Source organism: Schistocerca nitens, chromosome 6, assembly GCF_023898315.1.
Source record: "Schistocerca nitens isolate TAMUIC-IGC-003100 chromosome 6, iqSchNite1.1, whole genome shotgun sequence".
NCBI classification, from domain to species: Eukaryota; Metazoa; Arthropoda; class Insecta; order Orthoptera; family Acrididae; genus Schistocerca; species Schistocerca nitens.
In genome coordinates this window covers 577,377,312-577,403,289 of record NC_064619.1, presented here as the reverse complement: position 1 = coordinate 577,403,289, position 25,978 = coordinate 577,377,312, and the positions used below count along the sequence as shown (strand labels likewise).

Below are 25,978 nucleotides of genomic sequence, written 5' to 3'. Positions count from 1 at the left end.
GTCCCAGAAAGACTTTGCTGTGGACAAAATCATTGTTTTCACATACTCCATTAAATGTCCAGTAGAAATACAATGTTCAGCATTAGCGGACTGTTGTGGCGTAACAAGCTAGTCACGCCACACTGAGGAGGAAGCCAAAAGGCACGCGTACACACACGCCGACTGGTGTCAAGTCTGGAACAGGATAAGTTATGACTGCTATAAAGACAATACGTAGCTTTGGTATATACTTAACTTTTAATGCTTCCTTTGGTACATCTCTCTTGACTATACAAATGAGACTCGTAAGATACATGCACTGATACAATTGGCGCCTTGCTAAGTCGTAGCCATTAACTTAGCTGAAGGCTATTCTAACTGTCTCTCGGCAAATGAGAGAAATGGCTTCGTCCGTATAGTCGCTAGCAACGTCGTCGTACAACTGGGGCGAGTTCTCGTACGTCTCTCGAGACCTGCCGTGTGGTGGCGCTCGGTCTACGATCACACAGTGGCGACACGCGGGTCCGACATGTACTAATGGACCGCGGCCGATTTAAGCTACCACCTAGCAAGTGTGGTGTCTGGCAGTGACACCACATTCCTCCCCCGCAAATCGGCGAACGGTCGTGTTATAAGGCTTCCGCCCGCCGTGGGGAGGACCCCACGTTGACGTATGCGATGAGCTGGGGAGCCTAACAACAGGCGAGGCTGTGCCACCCGCACCCGGCCATTCGGTCCGAGGGGAGCTAGGAAACGCCTGAAAACCTAGTCCAGGGTGCACGTCAACATGCGGTGTATGCGCCCGTAATGAGACAGGAGGGGCCGAAGGGTCGACCTCCATATGGTCGGGGCACCCGACAGGCGAAGACGACATCTGGTCCGGAGCGGGCAAGAGTTCCATGACGGAGGACATCTGGTCACGGGAAGCGATCGGCGGCGCGTGACCCAGGGAGGCGCCACGCGGTTGCAGCGACGCGTCCACTGCGGGCGGCGCCGGCGGGAGAACAGGTGGCGGCGGCGGCGCGTCGCCATGAGGCAAAATGGAAGGCAGCGTCGGTAACACCTGGGGATGAGGCGAGCCAGTAGATGGGGCCCCAGGGCGCTGACCGGACGGCACCGTCGCTGAAAGCAGACGGGGAGCGGCAGAACCCAGGCGACGACAGAGGCGCAGCTGATTGAGATGCCGACGCACCTCACCAGAGGCCCCCAAAACCAAATACATCGCGCGGCCGAGGCAGCGAAGAATGCGCCCTGCGAGCCAACGCCGTGAACTGCGATAGTTGCGATAGAAAACAACGTCGCCAGGAGCAAAAGCAGTAGTCTGCCGCTGCACTGGAACCTGATGCGGCGGATGCAGCAAAGACATCAAGGTTCGATGAGGACGACCATGGAGCAACTCAGCCGGCGAGCGACCATCGCGGGGCTGAGAGCGATACGAAGACAAAAAGAGCAACAATGCGTCCTCCCTAGAATGCGACTCTTTCAACTTCAACATCTGTGACTTGAAAGTCCGGACCAACCGTTCAGCAGCACCGTTTGACTGAGGCGAAAACGGCGCGGATGTCAGATGTTGAATATCATTGGCCCTGCAGAATGACTGAAATTCTGTGGACATGAATTGTGGGCCATTGTCGGAAACAATAGTCTGGGGAAGACCTTCAATGCAAAAAATAGCGGACAACGCTTGGACGGTGGCAGATGACGTCGTGGAAGACATCCGGACAACAAAAGGAAAATTACTGAAGGAATCCACCACAACCAACCATCGAGCATTCCAGAATGGACCAGCAAAATCGATGTGCAAGCGTTGCCAAGGGGAAGTGGCTGTCGGCCATGCAAAGAATTTCCGCGGCGGGGCGGATTGTTGTTCGGCACACGCCACGCAAGAGGAGCACATATTCGCAATCGCAGCATCGATTCCGAACCAAGTACAGTGCTGACGAGCAAGTTGTTTCGTACGCACTATACCCCAATGTCCTTGGTGAAGAAGCCGTAAGACAGAGGACTGCAACGAACGTGGGACCACGACTCTGGATTGATCATTATCCGAACGCAACAACAAAACACCACGTCGGACAAAAAGTCTCTCCTTGTGAGCAAAAAATCGGCGAACCAACGGATCCTCGATCCGCGACTTTGACAAGGGCCATTGCGTAGCAACAAAACGCAAAACAGTAGCAAGGACAGGGTCAGCAGCTGTGGCTGTAGCTACACGACGAAAATCAATCGGAAACGATTCGACCACATCATCGGTTTCCGAATCAATGAACATGCAAGCAAGTTCAGAAGAATCGAATGCTTTATCCTCAGCAACAGGCAAACGGGACAACGCATCAGCATTTCCATGCTTAGCAGTGGACCGATACAAGAGATCGTAGCGGTACTGCGAGAGGAAAAGAGACCAGTGAATGAATTGCTGCGCTGTACGTGGAGGTACAGGCTTGTTCGGATGAAAAAGCGATGTCAAAGGTTTGTGGTCTGTGATGATGGTAAAGTGACGACCATACAAGAAATCAGGGAACTTAGTAACACCAAACACGAGAGCTAAAGCTTCTTTTTCTATCTGGGAATAATTGCGTTGCGCAGACGAGAGCAATTTTGAAGCAAAGGCAATAGGACGATCATGCGATCCATCTTTGTGCGCAAGCACAGCACCGATCCCGAATTCCGATGCATCGACCATCAACAAAAGGGGTTTCCGGGGATCGAATGGCGTAAGGCAAGTATTTGAAAGCAGCGCCGATTTCAACCGGCGAAAGGCGCGTTCGTATTCCGTCGTCCAGACGAACGGAACACCTTTATGGCGTAAGCGATGAAGCGGAGCTGAAATGGAAGAAGCGCGCGGCACAAACCTGGCATAGTAGTTAATTTTTCCCAACACACTCTGTAGCTGTTTCAAGTTCTGTGGCGAAGGCAACTCCTGTATGGCACGGAGGTGCTCTGGACTCGGATGTATGCCTTGGGCATTTATGACATGGCCCAGATATGGTAAGTCACGAGCAAAAAACACACATTTGTCCTTCCTCAAGCGAAGACCATTTTGTCGCAAGACCTGAAATAATGTTCGTAGGTTGGCTAAATGTTCGGCTTCTGTCTTTCCGGAGATCACAATATCGTCCAGATAGTTCGCAGCAGTAGGGACCGACGCACAAACAGTTTGTAAATATCGCTGAAACAATGCAGGGGCGGAGGCACACCCGAATGGCTGTCTTTTGAATCGGTACAATCCAAGATGCGTGTTAACCACCAATACGCGCTGGGATTCTTCGTCCACCGGTATTTGCAAGTACGCATCTGCTAGGTCCCTTTTTCGAAAAGTATGTACCCGGGCACAGTGTATCAAAAAGATCTTCCAGGCGGGGCAAAGGAAAAGTTGCAGTCACAAGTTGTGGATTCACAGTTGCCTTGAAGTCCACACAAAGTCTCAATTTTCCGGAAGGTTTTGGCAAAATTACTAAGGGTGAGGCCCAGAGAGAAGCCTGCACACGTTCAATTACACCTTGAGATTCTAAACCGTGTAATGTTCTTGCGACCTCTGAAAAATTTCGGTTGCGCGTTCACTTTCAGTTTCAAATGCGCTTCATAGTTCTTAGCGCAACCAAGGCCCGGTGCAAAAATGTCTGCAAATTCTTCACAAAGACGAGAAACACTGGCGGAAGGCACAGTCTGATTCACTGATAGGACCTGATTTACTATAGACATGTTAAACAACTGAAATAAATCTAAACCAAACAAGTTCACTGCATTAGAAGAACGAAGAACGTAAAATGACACAAGTTTTGTTTGTCCCTTGTATGTGGCAAGAAGGCTGCACTGTCCTAACACAGGTATCTGCTGTCCTAAATAACTATTGAGCTGAACATGCACGGCACGCAATGGAGGCTTGCCCAGCTGTTTGTACGTGTCTTGATTGAGCAATGAAACTGCAGCTCCGGTATCGAGCTGGAATGGTATCACTTTGCCTCTAAAGTCTAAGTCTACAAAAAGTTTATTGTCCTGCTGACGACAAGAGCGACTGTCACGTGCAAGTCGAACTGATACAGGTACAGAAGCACTTGCGACTTTACGGGAGTTCTGGCGACGTCGACGCACACTTTTTGCGGGACGAACACAGTCACTGTGAGATAAAGTGGCACTGGACGGGGTGGAATTAACGACATGAATGTCCATGGGCGAAGGTCCACGAGCCTGATTGTCCCTGGTTCGATTCCGGCGCGAAGCAAAGGGCCTGGAATGGTTTTGATTGTCTGATCTTAGCTTTTTCTGGCAAACACTTTGAACATGCCCTTTCTTATGACAGTAAAAGCAAATAGCTTGGCGTGACGGGCAATTGTCACGCGAATGTCTAGTTGCACACCGCGGGCATGATTTGAGCACGGCATTGCCCTGCTTACGTGGCACACGTGTTTGCGAGCTAGGCTGCAGCTGCTCGGACGTGCGCGAGGGCCGTTTAACGTCCCGTGCTGCGCGCCCGGCGGGCCGGTTAATGTGACACACTGCTGGCGAAGTTTCAAATGATTCCTGAGCAAAGTCAAGTGTGTCTTGCCTATCTAAAATGTCTATCACTTGTTGAAGGGAGGGATTTACTAGTTTCAAAATCTGTTCCCGTATGCGAACATCAGAAACGTTCTGTGCAATTGCATCACGCACCATAGTATCTGAATACGGAAGTCCACATTCACATGCAAAATCACAATCCCTTGTAAGTCCTTGCAATTTTGCAACCCACTCCCTATTAGTCTGACCGGCTGTACGTTTTGTACGAAAGAACGTATACCTTTTTGCAACTACATTAACTGTTTCTTTGAAATAGGCATCTAAAGCAGACAAAATTTCTTCATAGGACAGAGTTGCTACGTCGCGTCGGGGAAACAATTTCACTATCACACGGTAGGTGGACACACCGACACAAGAAAGCAAAAACGGCTGCCGCTCATTACCTTGAATTCTGTAGGCGGCTAGATGGAAGCCGAATTGTCGGGACCACTCAGTCCAAGACTCGTGGGCTGCGTCGAAGCTACGAAACGGAGGTGCAACGGCGGGTCGTGGCTGCGGTAGCGATGAAGCGGCGGCGGCCGCATCGTTTTGCAGCGCACGTTGACCCTGGACAAGCTGTCCAAGGGCATCCAATAACGCCTGCGTCTGCTGATTCTGCAAGCGATAAAATTCGGACAGTACATCTGGAGAATGTGGCGAAGCCATGACACAAATAATTCAGAGCAAAGCAAGTAGAAAGAACACAATCCTTTAATCCTCGTCGTCAATCTGTTGTGGCGTAACAAGCTAGTCACGCCACACTTAGGAGGAAGCCAAAAGGCACGCGTACACACACGCCGACTGGCGTCAAGTCTGGAACAGGATAAGTTATGACTGCTATAAAGACAATACGTAGCTTTGGTATATACTTAACTTTTAATGCTTCCTTTGGTACATCTCTCTTGACTATACAAATGAGACTCGTAAGATACATGCACTGATACAATTGGCGCCTTGCTAAGTCGTAGCCATTAACTTAGCTGAAGGCTATTCTAACTGTCTCTCGGCAAATGAGAGAAATGGCTTCGTCCGTATAGTCGCTAGCAACGTCGTCGTACAACTGGGGCGAGTTCTCGTACGTCTCTCGAGACCTGCCGTGTGGTGGCGCTCGGTCTACGATCACACAGTGGCGACACGCGGGTCCGACATGTACTAATGGACCGCGGCCGATTTAAGCTACCACCTAGCAAGTGTGATGTCTGGCAGTGACACCACACGGACTTGCTTGGCTGCAAAAGGCGGGTGTAACGTTGATGTTCAGTGCAGCGTTCTTTCACGGTGCGTGTGGTTTGACCTATGTAGGCCATACCACATTGGCACGGTATCTTGTAAATTCAGGCCTTTCGTAGTAACAGATTGTCCTTAACTGATCCCACAAGGTCCGCAATCTTCTATGGTGGGCGGAAAACAACTTTTACCTGAAATTTTCGGAGGATTATTGCTATTTTAAACGAAGCGTTGCCAACGAAAGGAAGAAAAGCTAAAGATTGTTCCGTCATGTTCTCCTCTTTATTCACTTCCTGCTTCTTAGTTTTAACTGTTAGTGCCCTGTTAATCTGCCGGATGGAATACCCATTTTCGCTGAACACTGTCTTTAGATGGGCGAGTTCTTGAGGTAAGCTATCTAGATATGAGACAGTATGAACTCTATGAATAAGTGTTTTAAGCAAACTCATGGTTTGCGATGAGTGATGGCAACTCGATGCTTGCAGGTACAAATCAGTATGAGTGCGTTTCCGGTAAACTGAATGCCCTAGAGAACCATCATTCTTCCTTCGAACCAGGACATCCAAGAAAGGCAAACAACCATCTTTCTCTATTTCCATGGTGAACCGAATGTTGCTATGAATGGACTTGAGGTGATGTAGAAACTCCATTAATTAATCTTCTCCATGGGGCCACACTATGAAAGTGTCATCCACACACCTCCAAAAAACTGTTGGTTTCAGGGCAGCTGATTCAAGCGCTCTCTCCTCAAAATTCTCCATAAAAAGGTCGGCCAACATAGAAGACAGGGGGCTACCCACGGCGACACCGTCAGTCTGTTCAAAATAGTTGAGGAAAGAGCGTGCCTGAACAAAGCAGTGATATCAACAGGAAACATGTTACCAATCAGTGTCAAAGAACCTGCAAGAGGATTTTTTCTAAAAAGTGAGACCAAATCAAAACTTACTAGTAGGTCTACACTGCTAAGACGAAGAGCCCCCCAATCTATTGATAAAATCAGCTGAGTTTCGTATGTGATGTGAGTACATTTTTTGCACTCCTTAATCTCTGTTTTCTCATGGTTGAACTGAGCCATGACAGATGTCAGTTTTTCCCCCTCTTTCTCTTTTTATCTTTTTAGAAATACCTGCTTCATTTTAGAACTGTCTCTCTGAATTTTCCAGAGGTACTCTTCTGTCTCACAGACGGTAACAAGTTCGTACATCTCATGTGTTCTCCACTCCATTTTCGAAAAGTAACGCACAACGCACTGCAAGTCAACACGGAACGCCACACGAAGTAAGACAAAGCATAAATACTAGCGCTCTATAACGGCGTTTAGTGGTAGCAGACCAGAAACAATGATCCTTTGATCTCTAGCGACACTTGGGACACCTCTTTTGTGTCAAACTTAGTGTAAACTCGCCTTTTGATGCATGACTTATTTCATTTTATACTTTCTTTTTCCAGCTATATTAGTATGCAGATGAGACTTTTGCGTATCCATGACATGAATTAAATTGGTGCAGAACTGTACGGAACCATATAATACGCCTCACGTACGAAATACGCGGCTCTGACAGTAATGCTGGATATGCTTACCAAGAGAGGTTTCCAGACCCGATGTTAGGCTGTCGAGCTTTCGGTCCAGCAGCATGTCCGCCACAGGTGAAGTACGGGACGGAGCAGTCATTGTCCCCTCTACCACCTCCCTCCCCCTCTTTCCACTTCCTTTACAGATAATTACACGAGAAAACAGATGAGTCAGTCTCGAACGCAGTTATCTCCGCTGCTATATAACTGGCACTTACCTCAGCGTGCGATTCATTGCCAGCGGACTCCTGCCTGCAAACACGGGAGCTCTCGTGCTAAACCGGTTGGCGTCTGGCGACTGAGGTGAGTCACATCTCCATCTGCTCTGTGCTTCGTATCAATGTTGTTTGTTTATTATGAATGGATGCGGAAGTGATGCTTGTGATTTTGTTCTTATCGCGTGAAAATTACAGCTTGATTTCCTCCATTCTGGTTTAAGGGTTTATGTCTATGACATCCAATAACCTATTAGAAAATCCACGAGAAAACCGTTTCGTTTAAACAAACATAACAATTCCACCCGTATTATGACTTTATTGTCAGATACTTTTTCGTATACGTAATTTATATTCACGTTATGATAAATACCAGCTACTACGAAACTTTCCATAAGTACCGACCAAGGTCACTGTATGTAACTGTTTATATATTAGGTTTGATTTCATGTGGAAGCAGATGTGCCCAAGAACTGTATTTATTTGAAAAAGTAAAGAGTACAGCAATCAGTCGCAAACACAATGGAATATTTGTGGCTGATGTACTCTTTAGGATTTTAGGATGCTGTACATAGCAGACGTCACAATATTTTAGGGAAATCTGGCTCTTTCAATAATTAAAAACTACAGGGCGACGGTTATGTAAGGTATTATGAAATTATTTGCGTTACTTTCGGCAGAAAAAATTTAATAGTGAATCCACATGTTTTTCTTTAAATTACGTCTGCTGTTGTGTACTACAGTCATATTCTTGGTGAGTTAAGACATCAACATCTGGCGCTATACTAAGTGTAGTGGTGGTTGTTCTAGTAGTAGTAGTGCGTAACTAACGCCACGCCTTAGGAAACGTGATCTCTATTATTACAACAAATAAACAACATAGTTTGGATCACAACTTGTTATTACTGATTACCGATTTGTAAATAAACTGAACTTTGCGCCCAGAAACCTAAATATGTTATATACTGCAGGCTGAAACCGATAATCGTTAGCAAAAAGTTGTAATCCAGACATTATTTAGTTGTAGTAGTTACTTATTCGTCCATGGAAAATTTTACAATTATGTACGATGTGTTAGCTTGTTATAAGGAAAATGCGAGTCATAGAGGCAGACATATCAGTATACACAGATGTTTTGATAAGGGGAGGAGGTGGCCTTCTTAGAGGAACCATTCCAGCATTTGACAGAAATGAGTTACGAAAACCACGGAAAACCTCAATCAGAATGGCTGGACAGAGTGCGAGTCTCCATCTTTCGGAATCTGGCACCAATCTCTTAACAAGTGCACCACCCTATTTGGTTGTACCTAAAGCTCAATTCTCTTATATCTGTACATACAAAGGATAGGTTAACTAAAAATAATAACATACTGTTTATTTACTGTATACATATTGCACATGCCATACACATTACAGTTCCATCTCTCTCAAAAACTAAGTCAGCATCCCCTCATCTGCCATGTTATTATTATCATTATTATAATTTACTCCCATGCAGTTCTCTAAGTAGTTTTTAATAATCTAGTATGCCTTATTTACATGGTACACTACACAGGTGTACAAATCTTAAGGACGAAATGGTAATAAAAAAATAAATCTCAAACTGATGTTAATTCACGATTTATTCTCACGACCGGTTTCGTTCCATTACAGCAGGATCATTAGGTGATACTAAATACTGTGGAAAGGAAGAAGTTAAGGATATCCAATATACGTTGTGTCACACAGATTAGCAGACGGAGACGGCATCATCGTTCATAGTCACAGAATCCAACCCCATGTAGAGGGCAATGCATGGCTTGAGGCACTATGTCAAAAAGAACAGTAGGTAGCGTAATAAATGTGGCTAAAATCTAATAGAAGAAGTATAAAATAAGGTTCCATCAGTAGAACGTCTAGCTGGGAAACGTTACCCATAAACTAGCCCCATTACTACAAAGGTGAAAGCCCCAGAAGCAAAGAGTTATGCAAGATTAAAAATCGGTAAGCGAGAAGATGATTAAGCTGTTCGGTCTAAGTGTGCATCCATGTTCATGCATGAAGACAGATGAAGGACGAAAGGTTCTAGAAAGCTTTACAAGGTTATAAGTCTTATTTTAGACACTCACCAATAACAAACTAGTGAGAATCGAGAAGGAACATATCAGACAGAAGGAGACCCGGTTTATAATAGCAATAATGCAAGAGACCAGATTAATAAATCACCCAACATAAATACAACAATACACGAAACTTACATATCTTGGATCTGGTTGTCACGAGGGTAAAGCCGTGGACACGATCCGATGTGCACTAAACTGGCGGGGATCCCCATACGAAAGTGTGATGTGCCATTGCCAAGTAACATAGCTCGATGAGCTTGAACCATACGTAGAAAGAACTCCTACAGTACAGTACAAAACGTATCTGATATAAATGCACAGTGAGATGAACAGAAATGACACTTTCATTCAAAGACAATAATTATACTGGTGTGATCGCGATACAAGATGGTCCCCAGGACATTACGAAAGATGGGACGTGGTTCTCACAAGGGAACCTCCCCATCGCACCCCCCCTGAGATTTAGTTATAAGTTGGCACAGTGGATAGGCCTTGAAAAACTGAACACAGATCAATTGAGAAAACAGGAAGAAGTTGTGTATAACTGTGAAAAAATAAGCAAAATATACAAACTGAGTAGTTCAAGGAAAGATAAGCAACATGAAGGACAATGGGAACGCAGGAGCGCCGTGGTCTCGTGGTAACGTGAGTAGCTGCGGAACGGAAGGTCCTTGGTTCAAATCTTCCATTGAGTGAAAAGTTTAATTTTTTACATTCAGTTTATGTGACAAACTCTTATGTTTTCATCACTTTTTTGGGAGTGATTATCACATCCACAAGAAAACCGAAATCGGGCAAGGTAGAAGAATCTTTTTACCCATTCGCCAAGTGTACAAGTTAGGTGGGTCGACAACATATTCCTGTCATGTGACGCACATGCCGTCACCAGTGTCGTATAGAATATATCAGATGTGTTTTCCTGTGGAGGAATCGGTTGACCTATGACCTTGCGAACAAAGGTTTTCTGTTCCCATTGGAGAGGCACGTCCTTTCGTCTACTAATCGCACGGTTTTGCGATGCGGTCGCAAAACACAGACACTAAACTTATTACAGTGAACAGAGACGTCAATGAACGAACGGACAGATAATAACTATGCAAGAATAAAGAAAGTAAAATTTTCAATCGAGGGTAGACTTGAACCAAGGACCTTTCATTCAGCAGCTGCTCACGCTACCACGGGACCACGGCGCTCCTACGCTCACTTTGTCCATTATGTGGCTTATGTGACCCATGGACTACTCAGTTTGTATATTTTGCTTCCTTTTTCACAGTTCCACACAACTTCTTCCTGTTTTCTCATTTGATCTGTGTTCAGTTTATCAAGGCCTATCCACTGTGCCAACTTATAACTAAATCTGAGGGGGGTGCGATGGGGAGGTTCCCTTGTCAGTACAGTGTGTGATCAGCACGGACGACAATGCGTGCCCTGCAGCGAGCTCCTGCGCTAGCCACAAGGTTCATAACGAGTTCTTGTGGCATGGCGCTTCATTCCTCCACCTGTGCGGTTGAACACTGCTGGATGGTGCATGTGGACACACTGCAATACGTTTCCCCAAGTCACCCCAAACGTGGCGGATGGGATATAAGTTGGGAGAATGGGGAAGCCAGTCCATTCGCCGAATATCCTCTCGTTCCAGGAGTTCCTCCACCTGCACTACATTCGCGTAGGGCCGAATGCACACTTGAAGGATCGCACATGGGGCAGGACCGCAATAACATTGCCTGGTGAGTATATCGTGTTGAAAGATTTGGTCCGTGTACCTATACCACATTATGCCTCCGCACGTCATAACACCTGGAACACCAAAACGATCATGTTCAACAACGTTTCTGGGTGCCTTACGTGCTCCCACCATTCGCCATGTGAGTGTACTCTCGCCGCATGAATGTCAACATTGTCGAAAATGATCGTTTCGGTGCTCCACGTCTTATGTTGTGCGAGGCATTATGTTGTCTGGGCGTACGAACGTCCAAATCTTTGACCACGATACACTCACCAGTCAACGTCATATTGCGCAGGTGGAGGACCTCTTGGAACGGGAGGGTATTCGGCGAATAGATTACTCTGCCCGTCCCCTCCGACTTAAATCCCATCGGGAACGTTTGGAGTGCGTTGGAGAGGCGTGTTGCAGCAGGTCCACACGCGCCAACGACCATCCAGTAGTTGTCAATATTCCTGGTGGAGGAATGGGGCGCCGTGCCAGAACAACTCGTTACCAGTCTTGTGGCCAGCATGTGACATGTCGCCGAGCATGCATTTCCGTCAGTGGTGGTCACGCACTTTATGAAGAACCACATTCAATCTTTTGTAAAGTCCAGGGGACCGTCAAATTAGGCAATGTCTTCAGTACAGTTATTGTCGGCGAATAAAATTCTCATTTCTGTTCGTCTCACTACATATTTCTTTCAGTTATCTTCTATGCTATAGTGTAGCAGATGTTTTTATATACAGGGTGGTCCATTGATCACGACAGGGGCCAAATATCTCACGAAATAAGAATCAAACGAAGAAACTACAAAGAACGAAACTTGTCTAGCTTGAAGGGGGAAACCAGATGGCGCTATGTTTGGCTCGCTAGATGGCGCTGCCATAGGTCAAACGGATATCAACTGCGTTTTCTTTTAAATAGAAACCCCCATTTTTTTGCATATTTGTTTAGTACGTAAAGAAATATGAATGATTTTGTTGGAGCACTTTTTTTGCTTTGCAATAGATGGCGCTGTAATAGTCACAAACATATGGCTCACAATTTTAGACAAACATGGTAACCGGTAGATTTTTAAAATTAAAATACAGAACGTAGGTACCTTTGAACATTTTATTTCGGTTGTTCCAATGTGATAGATGTACCTTTGTGAACTTATCATTTCTGAGACCGCATGCTGTTACAGCGTGATTATCTGTAAATACCACATTAATGAAATAAATGCTCAAAATGATGTCCGTCAACCTCAATGCATTTGGCAATACGTGTAACGATATTCCTGTCAACAGCGAGTAGTTCGCCTTTCGTAATGTTCGCAAATGCATTGACAACGCGCTGACGCATGTTGTCAGGGGTTGTCGGTGGATCACGATAGCAAATATCCTTCAAATTTCACCACAGAAAGAAATCCGGGGACGTCAGATCCGGTGAACGTGCGGGCCATGCTATTCAATACCGCTTCAACCGCACGCGAGCTATGTGCCGGACATCCATCATGTCGGAAGTACATCGTCATTCTGTCATGCAGTGAAACATCTTCTAGTAATATCGGCAAAACATTACGTAGGAAAACAACATACATTGCACTATTTAGAGCCGGCCAGAGTGGCCGTGCGGTTCTAGGCGCTACAGTCTGGAGCCGCGAGACCGCTACGGTCGCAGGTTCGAATCCTGCCTCGGGCATGGATGTGTGTGATGTCCTTAGGTTAGTTAGGTTTAAGTAGTTCTAAGTTCTAGGGGACTGATGACCTCAGACGTTAAGTCCCATAGTGCTCAGAGCCATTTTTTGCACTATTTAGATTGCCATCGATAAAATGGGGGCCAATTATCCTTCCTCCCATAATGCCGCACCATACATTAACCCGCCAAGGTCGCTAATGTTCCACTTGTCACAGCCATCGTGGATTTTCCGTTGCCCAATAGTGCATATTATGCCGGTTTACGTTACCGCCGTTGGTGAATGACGCTTCGTCGCTAAATAGAACGCATGCAAAAAATCTGTCATCGTCCGATAATCTCTCTTGTGCCCAGTGGCAGAACTGTACACGACATTCAAAGTCGTCGCCATGCAATTCCTGGTGCATAGAAATATGGTACGGGTGCAATCGATGATGATGTAGTATTCTCAACACCGACGTTTTTGAGATTCCCGATTCGCACGCAATTCGTCTGCTGCTGATGTACGGATTAGCCGCGACAGCAGCTAAAACACCTACTTGGGCATCATCATTTGTTGCAGGTCGTGGTTGAAGTTTCACATGTGGCTGAACACTTCCTGTTTCCTTAAATAACGTAACTATCCGGCGAACGGTCCGGACACTTGGATGATGTCGTCCAGGATACCGAGCAGCATACACAGCACACGCCCGTTGGGCATTTTGATCACAATAGCCATACATCATGACGATATCGACCTCCTCCGCAATTGGTAAACGGTCCATTTTAACACGGGTAATGTATCACGAAGCAAATACCGTCCGCACAGGCGGAATGTTACGTGATACCATGTACTTATACGTTTGTGACTATTACAGCGCCATCTATCACAAAGCGAAAAAAGTGGGCCAACTAAAACATTCATATCTCTTTACGTACTACACGAATATGTAATAAAAATGGGGGTTCCTATATAAAAAAAACGCAGTTGATATCCGTTTGACCTGTGGCAGCGCCATCTAGCGGGCCAACCATAGCGACATCTGGTTTCCTCCTTCAAGCTAGACGAGTTTCATTCTTTGTAGTTTTTTCGTTTGATGCTTATTTCGTGAGATATTTGGCCCAGTCACTATCAATGGACTATCCTGAGTAGTTAAAGTTTCTTCGATCTATGTTGTTTGGCAGTGACATCATGCGAAAGCGACTATCCTCTTTGAGGTTTGGACACCAGTGTACAACAACCTTTTCCAATAAATGTACTTTAGTCACCTCTTTCATTTTGTTTGGCAAATTATATTACAATTGCTATTCCTGATAGAAATTAGAAATAATCTAACACGGTACGCAATGAGCTGTTGTTCAGTGCAATAGCGAAACTTCGAGTGTTTATCATTGCAGCATCGCAACGGCATAACGTATGTGACAGAAGATTTCCGTTTTTCAATTATCCACGACAGGCACAATCACTTTCAGCAGCTTGTGTGACGTGTTGGTGGCCACATTCAGCATGGACGTATGAAGTTAGAAGCGGCTTTGCACATTAGTAATAGTGCAAAACCTGCATTGACACCGTGTGTTCCTTGAGGCACTTCAGATTTCGCAAGCGAACCCTACTGACTTACTAATGGTAGCTTGTTGTATAAACAAACCGCTTCCACCGTCCACAGTTTACATGAAGAAGCTCTTTGACGAGTTCGGCACACAAGCAACCAGTGGGTATTTTAAATATGCTCCATTGAGTCTAACAAATCCCATAAAGGATATTAGTTTATTTACAGATACCCAAGTAGGTCATTCCAAAGAGGTGAGAATTATCTGTGTAGGGAATATGCTCCTGTTCCTCAGACATAAAATGTTATGAATCGAGACTTACTAGCATCTGTTGCATTAACATTCTAAATTTTCTAGTTCAAATACGTGTACGTCAGTGCTTAAAAGAACTTTCACACTGCAGACATTTCTACTCGTAAATAAGTAACAGCTATAGGGGGGTTGTTTGTGTTGTCACCCGGATGATGATTACACGAATATTTTGTCAGGATTTGTTAGCAGTGGGTCCTTGAGGTACCGCAATACACGAACACGAGAAGTGAGTTTAAACAGTTTTATTAACAAAGCTGATTATAAAACACGAACGCTACGCGCACCCATCATCACTGTGTCTGACATCCTAACACCGGCTGATTACGGTCGTATCGAAAGGCTCCATGGTGAGCTAAGAAAAGAGACATATTCGCGCCCGAGGCCGCGCTAGTTAATACTGCCCGCTGTGGACTGCATTATTCTGCGCACATGCAACACAAAACCACCCACTTTATGCAACTCCATTTCGTAATAATTACAGAGCATTGCCAAAAATTTAAAATAAGAAAATTTGGAACAAAATGGGCTGTGATCGATTAATTCGACTGTCGACAAATATGATTGCATCGTAAAGAAAAATTAGTAATGTTGTCCTTACCTTATATCTTGCGATCATTAATATTTAATTTCCAAAAATTTTATTGTATTTATTCGTTCATTGATTGCTCGTTATTCCTTCTGCTAAATTGTTTCTTTCTTTATATTTTATTTGTCTTCAAGACACAGAATTGGTACCTTTTGGAGATGTTACTAGTGTTACAATAAATTACATTAGGGATAGACCCAGAGAAGAGATTATCAGTCACATTTAAAAAGAATTATTGAGTGATTCTCTGAAAATATACCTCCCTAAATTTTGAGAAAACGCTCTATATTCAGTTCTGCACAGAAAATAGAGCCATACCAACAACTGGTGTAGCATATGAATAGACGTCAGAAAATAGGATAGAACGTTTCGAAATTTTGGATTTACATGTTTATGGACGCTTGAATTTGAAGAAGCGTGTTACTGAGCTTCTCAGGCAGTTAAATTCAGCTACTTTTGCTCTTGGTATAATTGCTAGTCTTGGAAACAAACGAATCAACCTCGTGACGTATTTTGCGTGTTTCTACTCAATAATGTCTCATGGAATCATTCACTGAGTTAACTCACTACTTAAAAAGAAAGTATTAATTGCGCAAAAGCAAGCAGAAAGACTAATATGTGTTGTTCATCCGCGGGCGTCATTTAGATATCTCTTTAAAGAGTTCAGACATTTTAAAATGCACTGTCGTAAATAATACACCACAAGTTGAGAAGAGCAGTGACATCTGTATCTACAACACTAGAGGAAAAAAATGTTCTTCATTACCCATTACTAATGCTGTCAGTGGCACAGAAAGGAGTTCAATATACAGCAACAAAAATTTTCACCATTTGCCCAATAACATATAATTTCTGACAGGCAGCAAGGCAAGTTTTAAATTTAACATAAAATCATTTCTCCTGGACAACTCCTTCAGTTCCAAGGAAGAATTTCTATTTAAAAACTGGTAGCCTGTAAAAATAAAATAAAATAAAGTATGTAAAAAAGAATAAAAAGCTTAGTTTTTAAGTGTATTAGCACGAGTACGACTAAAAAAATGATGTTTTCATTAATGTTATGAATCATGTATGCATATCCTATAAACTGACAGTTTCACATAATTTCAATGAAAAAATCGTTTATACGTCCTAACAAGGGAGATGAACTCGGAAGGCAATACCATAAAAATGGAATAGATGAAGATGAGATGGGAGATATGATACTGCGAGAAGAATTTGACGGAGCATAGACCTAGGTCGAAATACGACCCCAGGAGTAGATGGCACTCCGCCAGAACTACTGATAGCTATGGGAGAGCCAGGCATGACAACACTCTTCCGTCTAGAGTGCAAGATATAAGAGACTGTTGATATACCCTTAGAATTCAATAAGAATATAACGATTTAACAGCAAAGAACCGTAGGTGCTGATAAGTGTGAATGTTACCGAACTATCAGTTTAATAAGTCATTGTTGCAAAATACTGACACGGATTCTTTACAGAAAAATGGAAAAGTCGTAGAAGCCTAGCTCTGGTTGGATTCCAGAGCAATGAAGGCACACAGGAGGCAGTACTGACCCTGCGACTTCTTTTGGAAGATTGGTTAAGAAAAGGCAAGCCTACGTTTATTGCATTTGTAGACTTACAGAAGATTCTTGATGACGTTTAGTGGAATACATTCTTAAAAATAGTGAAGGTAGCAAGGGTAACATACAAGGAGCGAAATACTATTTACAACCGATACGGAAAACAGATAGTAGTGATACGAGGCGAGGGGCACGAAAAGGAAGCAGTGGTTGAGAAGGAAGTGATACAGGATTGTAACCTTCCCCCGATGTTAATCAGTCTGTACATTGAGCAAGAAGTAAAGGGAATGAAAGCAAAATTTGAAGAATGCATTAAAGGGAGAAGAAATAAAAACTTTGAGGTTTGCTGATGACATAATTCTGTCGGAGGCAGCTAAGGACTTGCTGGAGCAGTTGGATGGAGTGGACAGTGTGTTGAAAGATGAATATGTGACGATCATCAACAAAAGCAAAAAAAGGATAAATAAATGTAGTCGAATTAAGTTAGGTGATGCGGAGGGAATTAGATTAGGAAATGAGACAAAGAAGTAGATGAGTTTTGCTCCTTGGGCATGCAATAACTGATAACAGCCGAAATAAAGGGAATATAAAATGCAAATGACAATGGCAAGAAAAGAGTTTCTGAGAAAGAGAAATTTGTTAACATAGATTATAGATTCAAGTGTTGGTAAATCTTTTTTGGAAGTATTTGTATGGAGTGTAGCCATGTATAAAAAAATGGTTCAAATAGCTCTGAGCACTATGGGACTTAACATCTGTGGTCATCAGTCTGTAACACCATGGCTCTAATGCTCTACTGATCTATTTTTGTCTCTGTTTCATTTAATGTTTCATCATTGAGCTTCTGTAAATGTATTTGTTTGAATCGATAACATAAAATTGTATACTCCTTTCTTTGTACAAAATTTGATGTCATGTTTTGATTGTATGCTGTGTAGCATAACTGTCATGTATATTCTTTGTCCCATTTGGAGGGAACAAAACTTAATATATATAATTGTTATTTTGTGTGAATAATTTTTTGTAGACATGTTAATATGTGCAAATGTTCTGTTTTATTTAATGTGTTTGTTTGCTGTTATGTAAACTGCTGATCCTCACTTAGGGCTCTTAGTTATTCTGTATGTAAACGGTGAAGTGGTTCCCCTCGGGAACGGAACTGTGTAGCGCGCGCAAATTGTGGTTGGCCTAGGTGGAAAAGGTGGAACTGGTAGTCAGTCGGGGACGAGCCAGCAGTCAGAGATGAGCTACGAGTCCGTGCACTGCTGTGTAAAAGTTGCATAGTGCTGGTTTCGAGAGAGGCTTTTCTGTTATTTCCCAATGCCTCGGATGGATGGATAAATAGCTGGGCTATTCTGGAATTTGTATCTATCTTCGCCACCAAGAAATGACAGAGTCCAGCAATTCTGCCTGCAATTCCACCTACTAACATGCTGTGGCCACCACATTGCGCAATCATTGCAACATAACACTATAATGATGTACAGTGAAGGATCAGCGTAATGGATGTGTTATTGTGCTGAAATATAAGGTAAATTCATATCTGAATTTATGTAGCTACCTTGACTTTTCTCCTCATCATAACACCTATCAGGGTCCTTTCCGTTTGAACTAAAGTGATTACCGAGTATCCTTACTGAAAGTACGTTAAAACTCAGTTTGCTAGTTAATGCCTATTGGACAAAGTAAAGTTAAAGTTAATGTGGCAATATAGTGCAGTTAAAGTAAATATTATTTGCTCAAAATAACTTTCCTATTAAAACTGCTATTTAAAGTGCTGTTGCTAACTTCAATATTAAAAGTTCTTAAGACTGAGGCTTATAAGGCAAATAATCACATTATTGTCTGGAATAAATCCTAAAAAGGTGAGTCAGTTTCTTGCAATTTGGTCATTATTGTGTTTCGCTGTAGTAAAAGTGAGAAAGCTGCAGTTGTGAAACTTTATATATTCATGTTTGCTATGTGTTTGTGTATCTTGTATATTAGAAGTGCAAGTTAATAGTAATATTATAAAGACCATTCACTTTATGTAAGCCTGAAAGTAATAGGGTGTTTCGGTATCTCTTATAATTTTGCAAATAGTTGTGCTGTCCAGTTGTTAGCTTCAATCTTAAAACATATGTGTGTCAGAGTTCATTGCACTCGCGTGTGGCCAAGTCTAGGTTGCGTTTGTCCGTTATATTTACTTATACCTACTTTCTTAAACGAGAATGTTAATCATTCTCTTGCCTAGTTAGGCTGGCGGCCGTTGTCTTTATCCGTTGAACAGTGCAGGTAGGCAAAATTTTGTTTGGTACTGTTCAGATATTTACGTAATCCTGACTTTCATTTCCGATAAGCCACTTTCGTTAGGTACAACACGGTCAACTTAACAAAATTCCTCCCAGAGGGTAACACTGCTCTGCTGCTTTGTACCATAATTGCTTTTACAAAATAGTTTTATGTTACAACCTGTTTCTGGCATTGAGGTTAGGGTGCAGTAGTAACAGCGGACAGGAGTGTTATAAGTCCCCTAGAACTTAGAACTAGAACTTAGAACTACTTAAACCTAACTAACCTAAGGACATCACACACATCCATGCCCGAGGCAGGATTCGAACCTGCGACCGTAGCAGTCCCGCGGTTCCGGACTGAGCGCCTAGAAACGCGAGACCACCGCGGCCAGCCCATGTATAAAAGTGAAACATTTTAGGAAAGAAGAAAATAGAGGCTTTTGAAATGTGGTGCTACAGAAGAATGTTGAAGGTTAGATAGATAGATCACGTAACTAACGAGGAGGTACTGAACAGAACTGGGGAGGTGTGGTGTGCGTACTTCGGTACACACACCATCAGATTATTTGACTTGTCGCTCTAACGAAGTAGGCGAGTGTCAGCAATGTGTCTCGTGGTCATATCGTGGCGTGTTTATCTTCTGCCGTTAGGTCAGACGATAGAAATGCTACTTGCACGCTTAGAGTAGCAGATTGACGGTGACCAACTTTAAACAGAACTTGATTAATTTTCACACACATTTATTAAAATAATAACAAGCATAAAAATAACTTGGTTCTGGATGCTATTTACAATTGACAATCTGAAGTTCCTTCGGTCTTGATTCGTTAATCTTATTCTCACATATCTCTGATACTTGACAAAGTGTCTATTCATTTATCTTCATGGCTATGTACTGGAATATGATAATCTTATTAGGCGCAGACTGAAACCTGACTATAGACTAATGCAGACTAATGAAGACTGGTACAGACTGGTGCAGACTAATGCAGACTGACTAATCGGAGGTCTGTACACTCATTATAATACCTTGCGCGTTCAGGTATCACTGCGCGAGTGTGATCCGCGAGGAGAAAAGGTTATACGTTAGCAGCAATCTCATTGGCTGCATTACATATTAATACGCGGATCGGCAGAAGCAGAATTTGGTCCGCCTCTAACACAGCGCCATCTCATAGTGCGGAGACGGACGAGTGCTGCGCCTGCGCTGTTGTGCTTAGCGGGGCGTGCTCTAGTGGGAAAGTTGTGTACGCGCTGACTACACGGAACTACGTACACAACAGGAGGAAATAAATTCGTGACGCATCCAGATTTGAAGAAGGTTTCAGTTGATAGGACACACTCTGAGACACCAAAGGGTCACCAAGTTAATACTGGAGAGAAGTTAGCAGATTCAGAAGGATGTAAGTTGCATTAGTTGTTCGGGGATCTAGAGGCTTGCACAGGATAGAGTAGAACGCAGAGCTGCATCAAACTAGTCTTCGGATGGAAGACCACAACAGCAACATGCTCTAAGGGACGTGTAAATAACTAACAAACATCGTGTTTGCAATACTATGTATTGATAAAAAAATCTTGTTCCGCAATTTGCTTTGTTTACATGCGTTATGAAAACCGATAGAGTCTGTACGTTGCACGCATTGTGTGTTTCAGTACTGCTGGCAGCGGGTGGGTAGCGCCGCAATGGCCGTCTTCCTGGAGTCGTGGTTGGCCGAGCTGGTGGCTGTGGCGCTGGTGGCGCTCACGGCTACCTACCTGTGGTTCGCCAACAGGTTCAAGTACTGGACCCGCAAGGGCGTCTTCCAGGAAGAGCCCCAGTTCCCTTTCGGGAACATTCGAAGGACCTTCCTGGCCCAAAGTCGTCTGGAGCTGACAATGAAGGAAGTCTACGATCTACACAAAGGTACTGTATTCCATTACAGCGGCTACATTGTCTTTACATTTCACTTTCATTGCGTAACCCATAATTTTATACGTGTAGACCAGTCGCATTGTGATGGCCTCATCGTGATTGTTGATGTTGTTATCTTCAGTCCAGAGACTGGTTTGATGCAGCTCTCCATGCTACTCTATCCTGTGCAAGCTTCTTCGTCTCCCAGTACCTACTGCAACCTACATCCTTCTGAATCTGTTTAGTGTATTCATCTCTTGGTCTCCCTCTACAATTTTTACCCTCCACGCTGCCCTCCAATGCTAAATTTGTGATCCCTTGATGCCTCAGAACATGTCCTACCAACCAGTCCCTTCTTCTGATCAAGTTGTGCCACAAACTCCTCTTCTCCCCAATTCTGTTCAATACCTCTTCATTAGTTATGTGATCTACCCATCTAATCTTCAGCATTCTACTGTAGCACCACATTTCGAAAGCTTCTATTCTCTTGAATGAGATTTTCACTCTGCAGCTGAGTGTGCTCTCATAGAAACTTCCTGGATGATTAAAACTGTGTGCCGGACCGAGACTCGAACTCGGGACCTTTGCCTTTCGCGGGCAAGTGCTCTACCAACTGAGCTACCCAAGCACGACTCACGACCCGTCCTCACAGCTTTACTTCTACCAGTACCTCGTCTCCTACCTTCCAAACTTAACAGAAGCTCTCTTGCGAACCTTGCAGAACTAGAACTCCTGAAAGAAATGATATTGCGGAGACATGGCTTAGCCACAACCTGGGGGATGTTTCCAGAATGAGATTTTCACTCTGCAGCGGAGTGTGCGCTGATATGAAACTTCCTGGATGATTAAAACTGTATGCCGGACCTAGACTCGAACTCGGGACCTTTGCCTTTCGCGGGCAAATGCTGTACCAACTGAGCTACCCAAGTACGACTCACGACCCGTCCTCACAGCTTTACTTCTACCAGTACCTTGTCTCCTACCTTCCCCCAGGCTGTGGCTAAGCCATCTCTCCGCAATATCCTTTCTTTCAGGAGTTCTAGTTCTGCAAGGTTCGCAAGAGAGCTTCTGTTAAGTTTGGAAGGTAGGAGACGAGGTACTGGTAGAAGTAAAGCTGTGGGGACGGGTCGTGAGTCGTGCTTGGGTAGCTCAGTTGGTAGAGCACTTGCCCGTGAAAGGCAAAGGTCCCGAGTTCGAGTCTCGGTCCGGCACACAGTTTTAATTTGCCAGGAAGCTTCTATTCTCTTCTTGTCCAAACTATTTATCGTCCATGTTTCACTTCCATACATGGCTACACTCCATACAAATACTTTCAGAAACGACTTCCTGACACTTAAATCTATACTCGATGTTAGCAAATTTCTCTTCTTCAGAAACGCTTTCCTTGCCATTGCCATTCTACAGTTTATATACTCTCTACTTCGACCATCATCAGTTATTTTGATCCCCAAATAGCAAAACTCGTTTACTACTTTAAGTGTCTCATTTCCTAATCTAATTCCCTCAGCATCACCCGACTTAATTCGACTACATTCCATTATCCTCCTTTTACTTTTGTTGGTGTTCATCCTATATCCTCCTTTCAAGACACTGTCCATTCCGTTCAGTTCCTCTTCCATGTCCTTTGATGTCTCTGACAGAATTACAGTGTCATCGGCGAACCTCAAAATTTTTATTTCTTGTCCATGGATTTTAATTCCTACTCCAAATTTTTCTTTTGTTTCCTTTACTGCGTGTTCAATATACAGATTGAATAGCATCGGGGAGAGGCTACAACCCTGCCTCACTCCCTTCCCAACCACTGCTTCCCTTTCATGTCCCTCGACTCTTATAACTGCCATGTGGTTTCTGTACAAATTGTAAATAGCCTTTCTCTTCCTGTATTTTACCCCTGCAACCTTCAGAATTTGAAACAGAGTATTACAGTCAACATTGTCAAAAGCTTTCTCTACGTCTACAAATGCTAGAAACGCAGGCTTCCCTTTCCTTAATCTATTCTCTAAGATAAGTCGTAGGGTCAGTATTGCCTCACGTGTTCCAACATTTCTACGGAATCCTAACTGATCTTCCCAGAGGTCTACTTCTACCAATTTTTCCATTCGTCTGTAAAGAATTCGTGTTAGTATTTTGCAGCCGTGGCTTCTTAAACTATTAGTTCGGTAATTTTCACATCTGTCAGCACCTGCTTTCTTTGGGTTTGTAATTATTATATTCTTCTTGAAGTCTGAGGGTATTTCGCCAGTCTCATACATCTTGCTCACCAGATTGTAGTGTTTTGTCAGGGCTGGCTCTCCCAAGGCTATCAGTAGTTCTAATGGAATGTCTACTGTCGGGGCCTTGTTTCGACTTAGGTCTTTCAGTGCTCCTTATCGTGATATCGTCATTAAACTTAATGTATGCAGGGTGTCCAAAAGGTTTAGGGTCCCAGTTAAACAAAGGGTAGAGGAGGAAACACAGTTTTCCCCAGTGAAATTCGTGGATAAATGTTTGCGGATTCCTTGTATCAGATTTGTACGTAAACTGAATTTTCATCGACATCCTCTGTCATTATATTCAGGTGTTATCTTAGGCAGGGAAAGAGCGCACATGACGGTGATCCTACGTTTGGTGCGTCTTTTTCCTTTTTTAGCAAGATGCAGTCGATCTAAGACCACTAAAATCTCGGGGTGTACAATCAAACTATTCTCCCATCTGCTCGATTTTTTTTCATTCTCGTTGGAAGAACGAAAGTTCCTAAATAATCAATAACCCAAAAAATACGTAAAAGGCCAGTTTGCCCCACGGGACAAACACATTGACCACAAGTAAGAAAGGCTAAATGAATTGAGAAAACCATTTTCAGCTTTGAAACACCGCACTGAGAGCAAAAGATAGTATTACAGCGCAAATTACGTGTTGAGAGGAAAAAAATTACACAAAATAATGATGTTTTCAAGAACAAATTCATTATTACTACCGATAAAAAGTAAAGTGATTCGAAATTTTTTTAGCAGAGTTATCTCACAAATAATCGTCTTCGTTCTCATCAATAGCCACATATTGTTTGTGGAACCACATTGCACATCCTAGTCAGTAGACCTCAACCTCAGTCTTGGAAACTTTTTCCGCAAACCACCAGTCCATCGCTTCCCAGCCATTCTACTCTCCTTATTGAAATTAAGCGAAAGATTATTTCTCTCGGCCAGTTCAAATGCTGCGCATCATAGTTCGTTAACAGTCATGCCGATAAATCTTCTCTCCAACAACAGGAGACGGTCATAAATTCCCTTCTCTCTTTTTGAGGTAAACACACACACTGAAAAACTCCAAATACCTTCTTGTTGTCAGCATCACGTGGATTTTCCTTCTAAAGTCATCTCCTCAATCTATACCTTAGAAGTCGATAGGAGGTCGCAGCAGTTTTGAAAGCTACACTCCTGGCAATTGAAATAAGAACACCGTGAATTCATTGTCCCAGGAAGGGGAAACTTTATTGACACATTCCTGGGGTCAGATACATCACATGATCACACTGACAGAACCACAGGCACATAGACACAGGCAACAGAGCATGCACAATGTCGGCACTAGTACAGTGTATATCCACCTTTCGCAGCAATGCAGGCTGCTATTCTCCCATGGAGACGATCGTAGAGATGCTGGATGTAGTCCTGTGGAACGGCTTGCCATGCCATTTCCACCTGGCGCCTCAGTTGGACCAGCGTTCGTGCTGGACGTGCAGACCGCGTGAGACGACGCTTCATCCAGTCCCAAACATGCTCAATGGGGGACAGATCCGGAGATCTTGCTGGCCAGGGTAGTTGACCTTCTAGAGCACGTTGGGTGGCACGGGATACATGCGGACGTGCATTGTCCTGTTGGAACAGCAAGTTCCCTTGCCGGTCTAGGAATGGTAGAACGATGGGTTCGATGACGGTTTGGATGTACCGTGCACTATTCAGTGTCCCCTCGACGATCACCAGTGGTGTACGGCCAGTGTAGGAGATCGCTCCCCACACCATGATGCCGGGTGTTGGCCCTGTGTGCCTCGGTCGTATGCAGTCCTGATTGTGGCGCTCACCTGCACGGCGCCAAACACGCATACGACCATCATTGGCACCAAGGCAGAAGCGACTCTCATCGCTGAAGACGACACGTCTCCATTCGTCCCTCCATTCACGCCTGTCGCGACACCACTGGAGGCGGGCTGCACGATGTTGGGGCGTGAGCGGAAGACGGCCTAACGGTGTGCGGGACCGTAGCCCAGCTTCATGGAGACGGTTGCGAATGGTCCTCGCCGATACCCCAGGAGCAACAGTGTCCCTAATTTGCTGGGAAGTGGCGGTGCGGTCCCCTACGGCACTGCGTAGTATCCTACGGTCTTGGCGTGCATCCGTGCGTCGCTGCGGTCCGGTCCCAGGTCGACAGGCACGTGCACCTTCCGCCGACCACTGGCGACAACATCGATGTACTGTGGAGACCTCACGCCCCACGTGTTGAGCAATTCGGGGGTACGTCCACCCGGCCTCCCGCATGCCCACTATACGCCCTCGCTCAAAGTCCGTCAACTGCACATACGGTTCACGTCCACGCTGTCACGGCATGCTACCAGTGTTAAAGTCTGCGATGGAGCTCCGTATGCCACGGCAAACTGGCTGACACTGACGGCGGCGGTGCACAAATGCTGCGCAGCTAGCGCCATTCGACAGCCAACACCGCGGTTCCTGGTGTGTCCGCTGTGCCGTGCGTGTGATCATTGCTTGTACAGCCCTCTCGCAGTGTCCGGAGCAAGTATGGTGGGTCTGACACACCGGTGTCAATGTGT

General features: G+C 44.3%; 1 protein-coding gene and 1 non-coding gene across 3 annotated transcripts in view; both read left to right on the top strand.

Annotated features, from left to right (window-relative positions):
• The window catches only part of LOC126262241 (probable cytochrome P450 6a13), a 282,234-nt gene that overhangs the window by 200,558 nt on the left and 55,698 nt on the right, over window positions 1-25,978 (top strand). The window contains exons 1-2 of one of the 2 annotated variants that reach the window (XM_049958716.1): window positions 7,497-7,617; window positions 20,937-21,186. The exons of the other annotated variant lie outside the window; for it this stretch is intronic. Of the exons in view, the coding sequence (XP_049814673.1) occupies window positions 20,967-21,186 (220 nt within the window). The 5' untranslated portion in view covers window positions 7,497-7,617; window positions 20,937-20,966. Of the gene's footprint in view, window positions 1-7,496; window positions 7,618-20,936; window positions 21,187-25,978 lie in introns of those variants that run through there. 2 annotated transcript variants of the gene reach the window in all.
• Trnas-uga (transfer RNA serine (anticodon UGA)) lies at window positions 22,312-22,386 on the top strand. The gene has a single exon. It is a non-coding gene; the product is annotated as a tRNA-Ser (tRNA).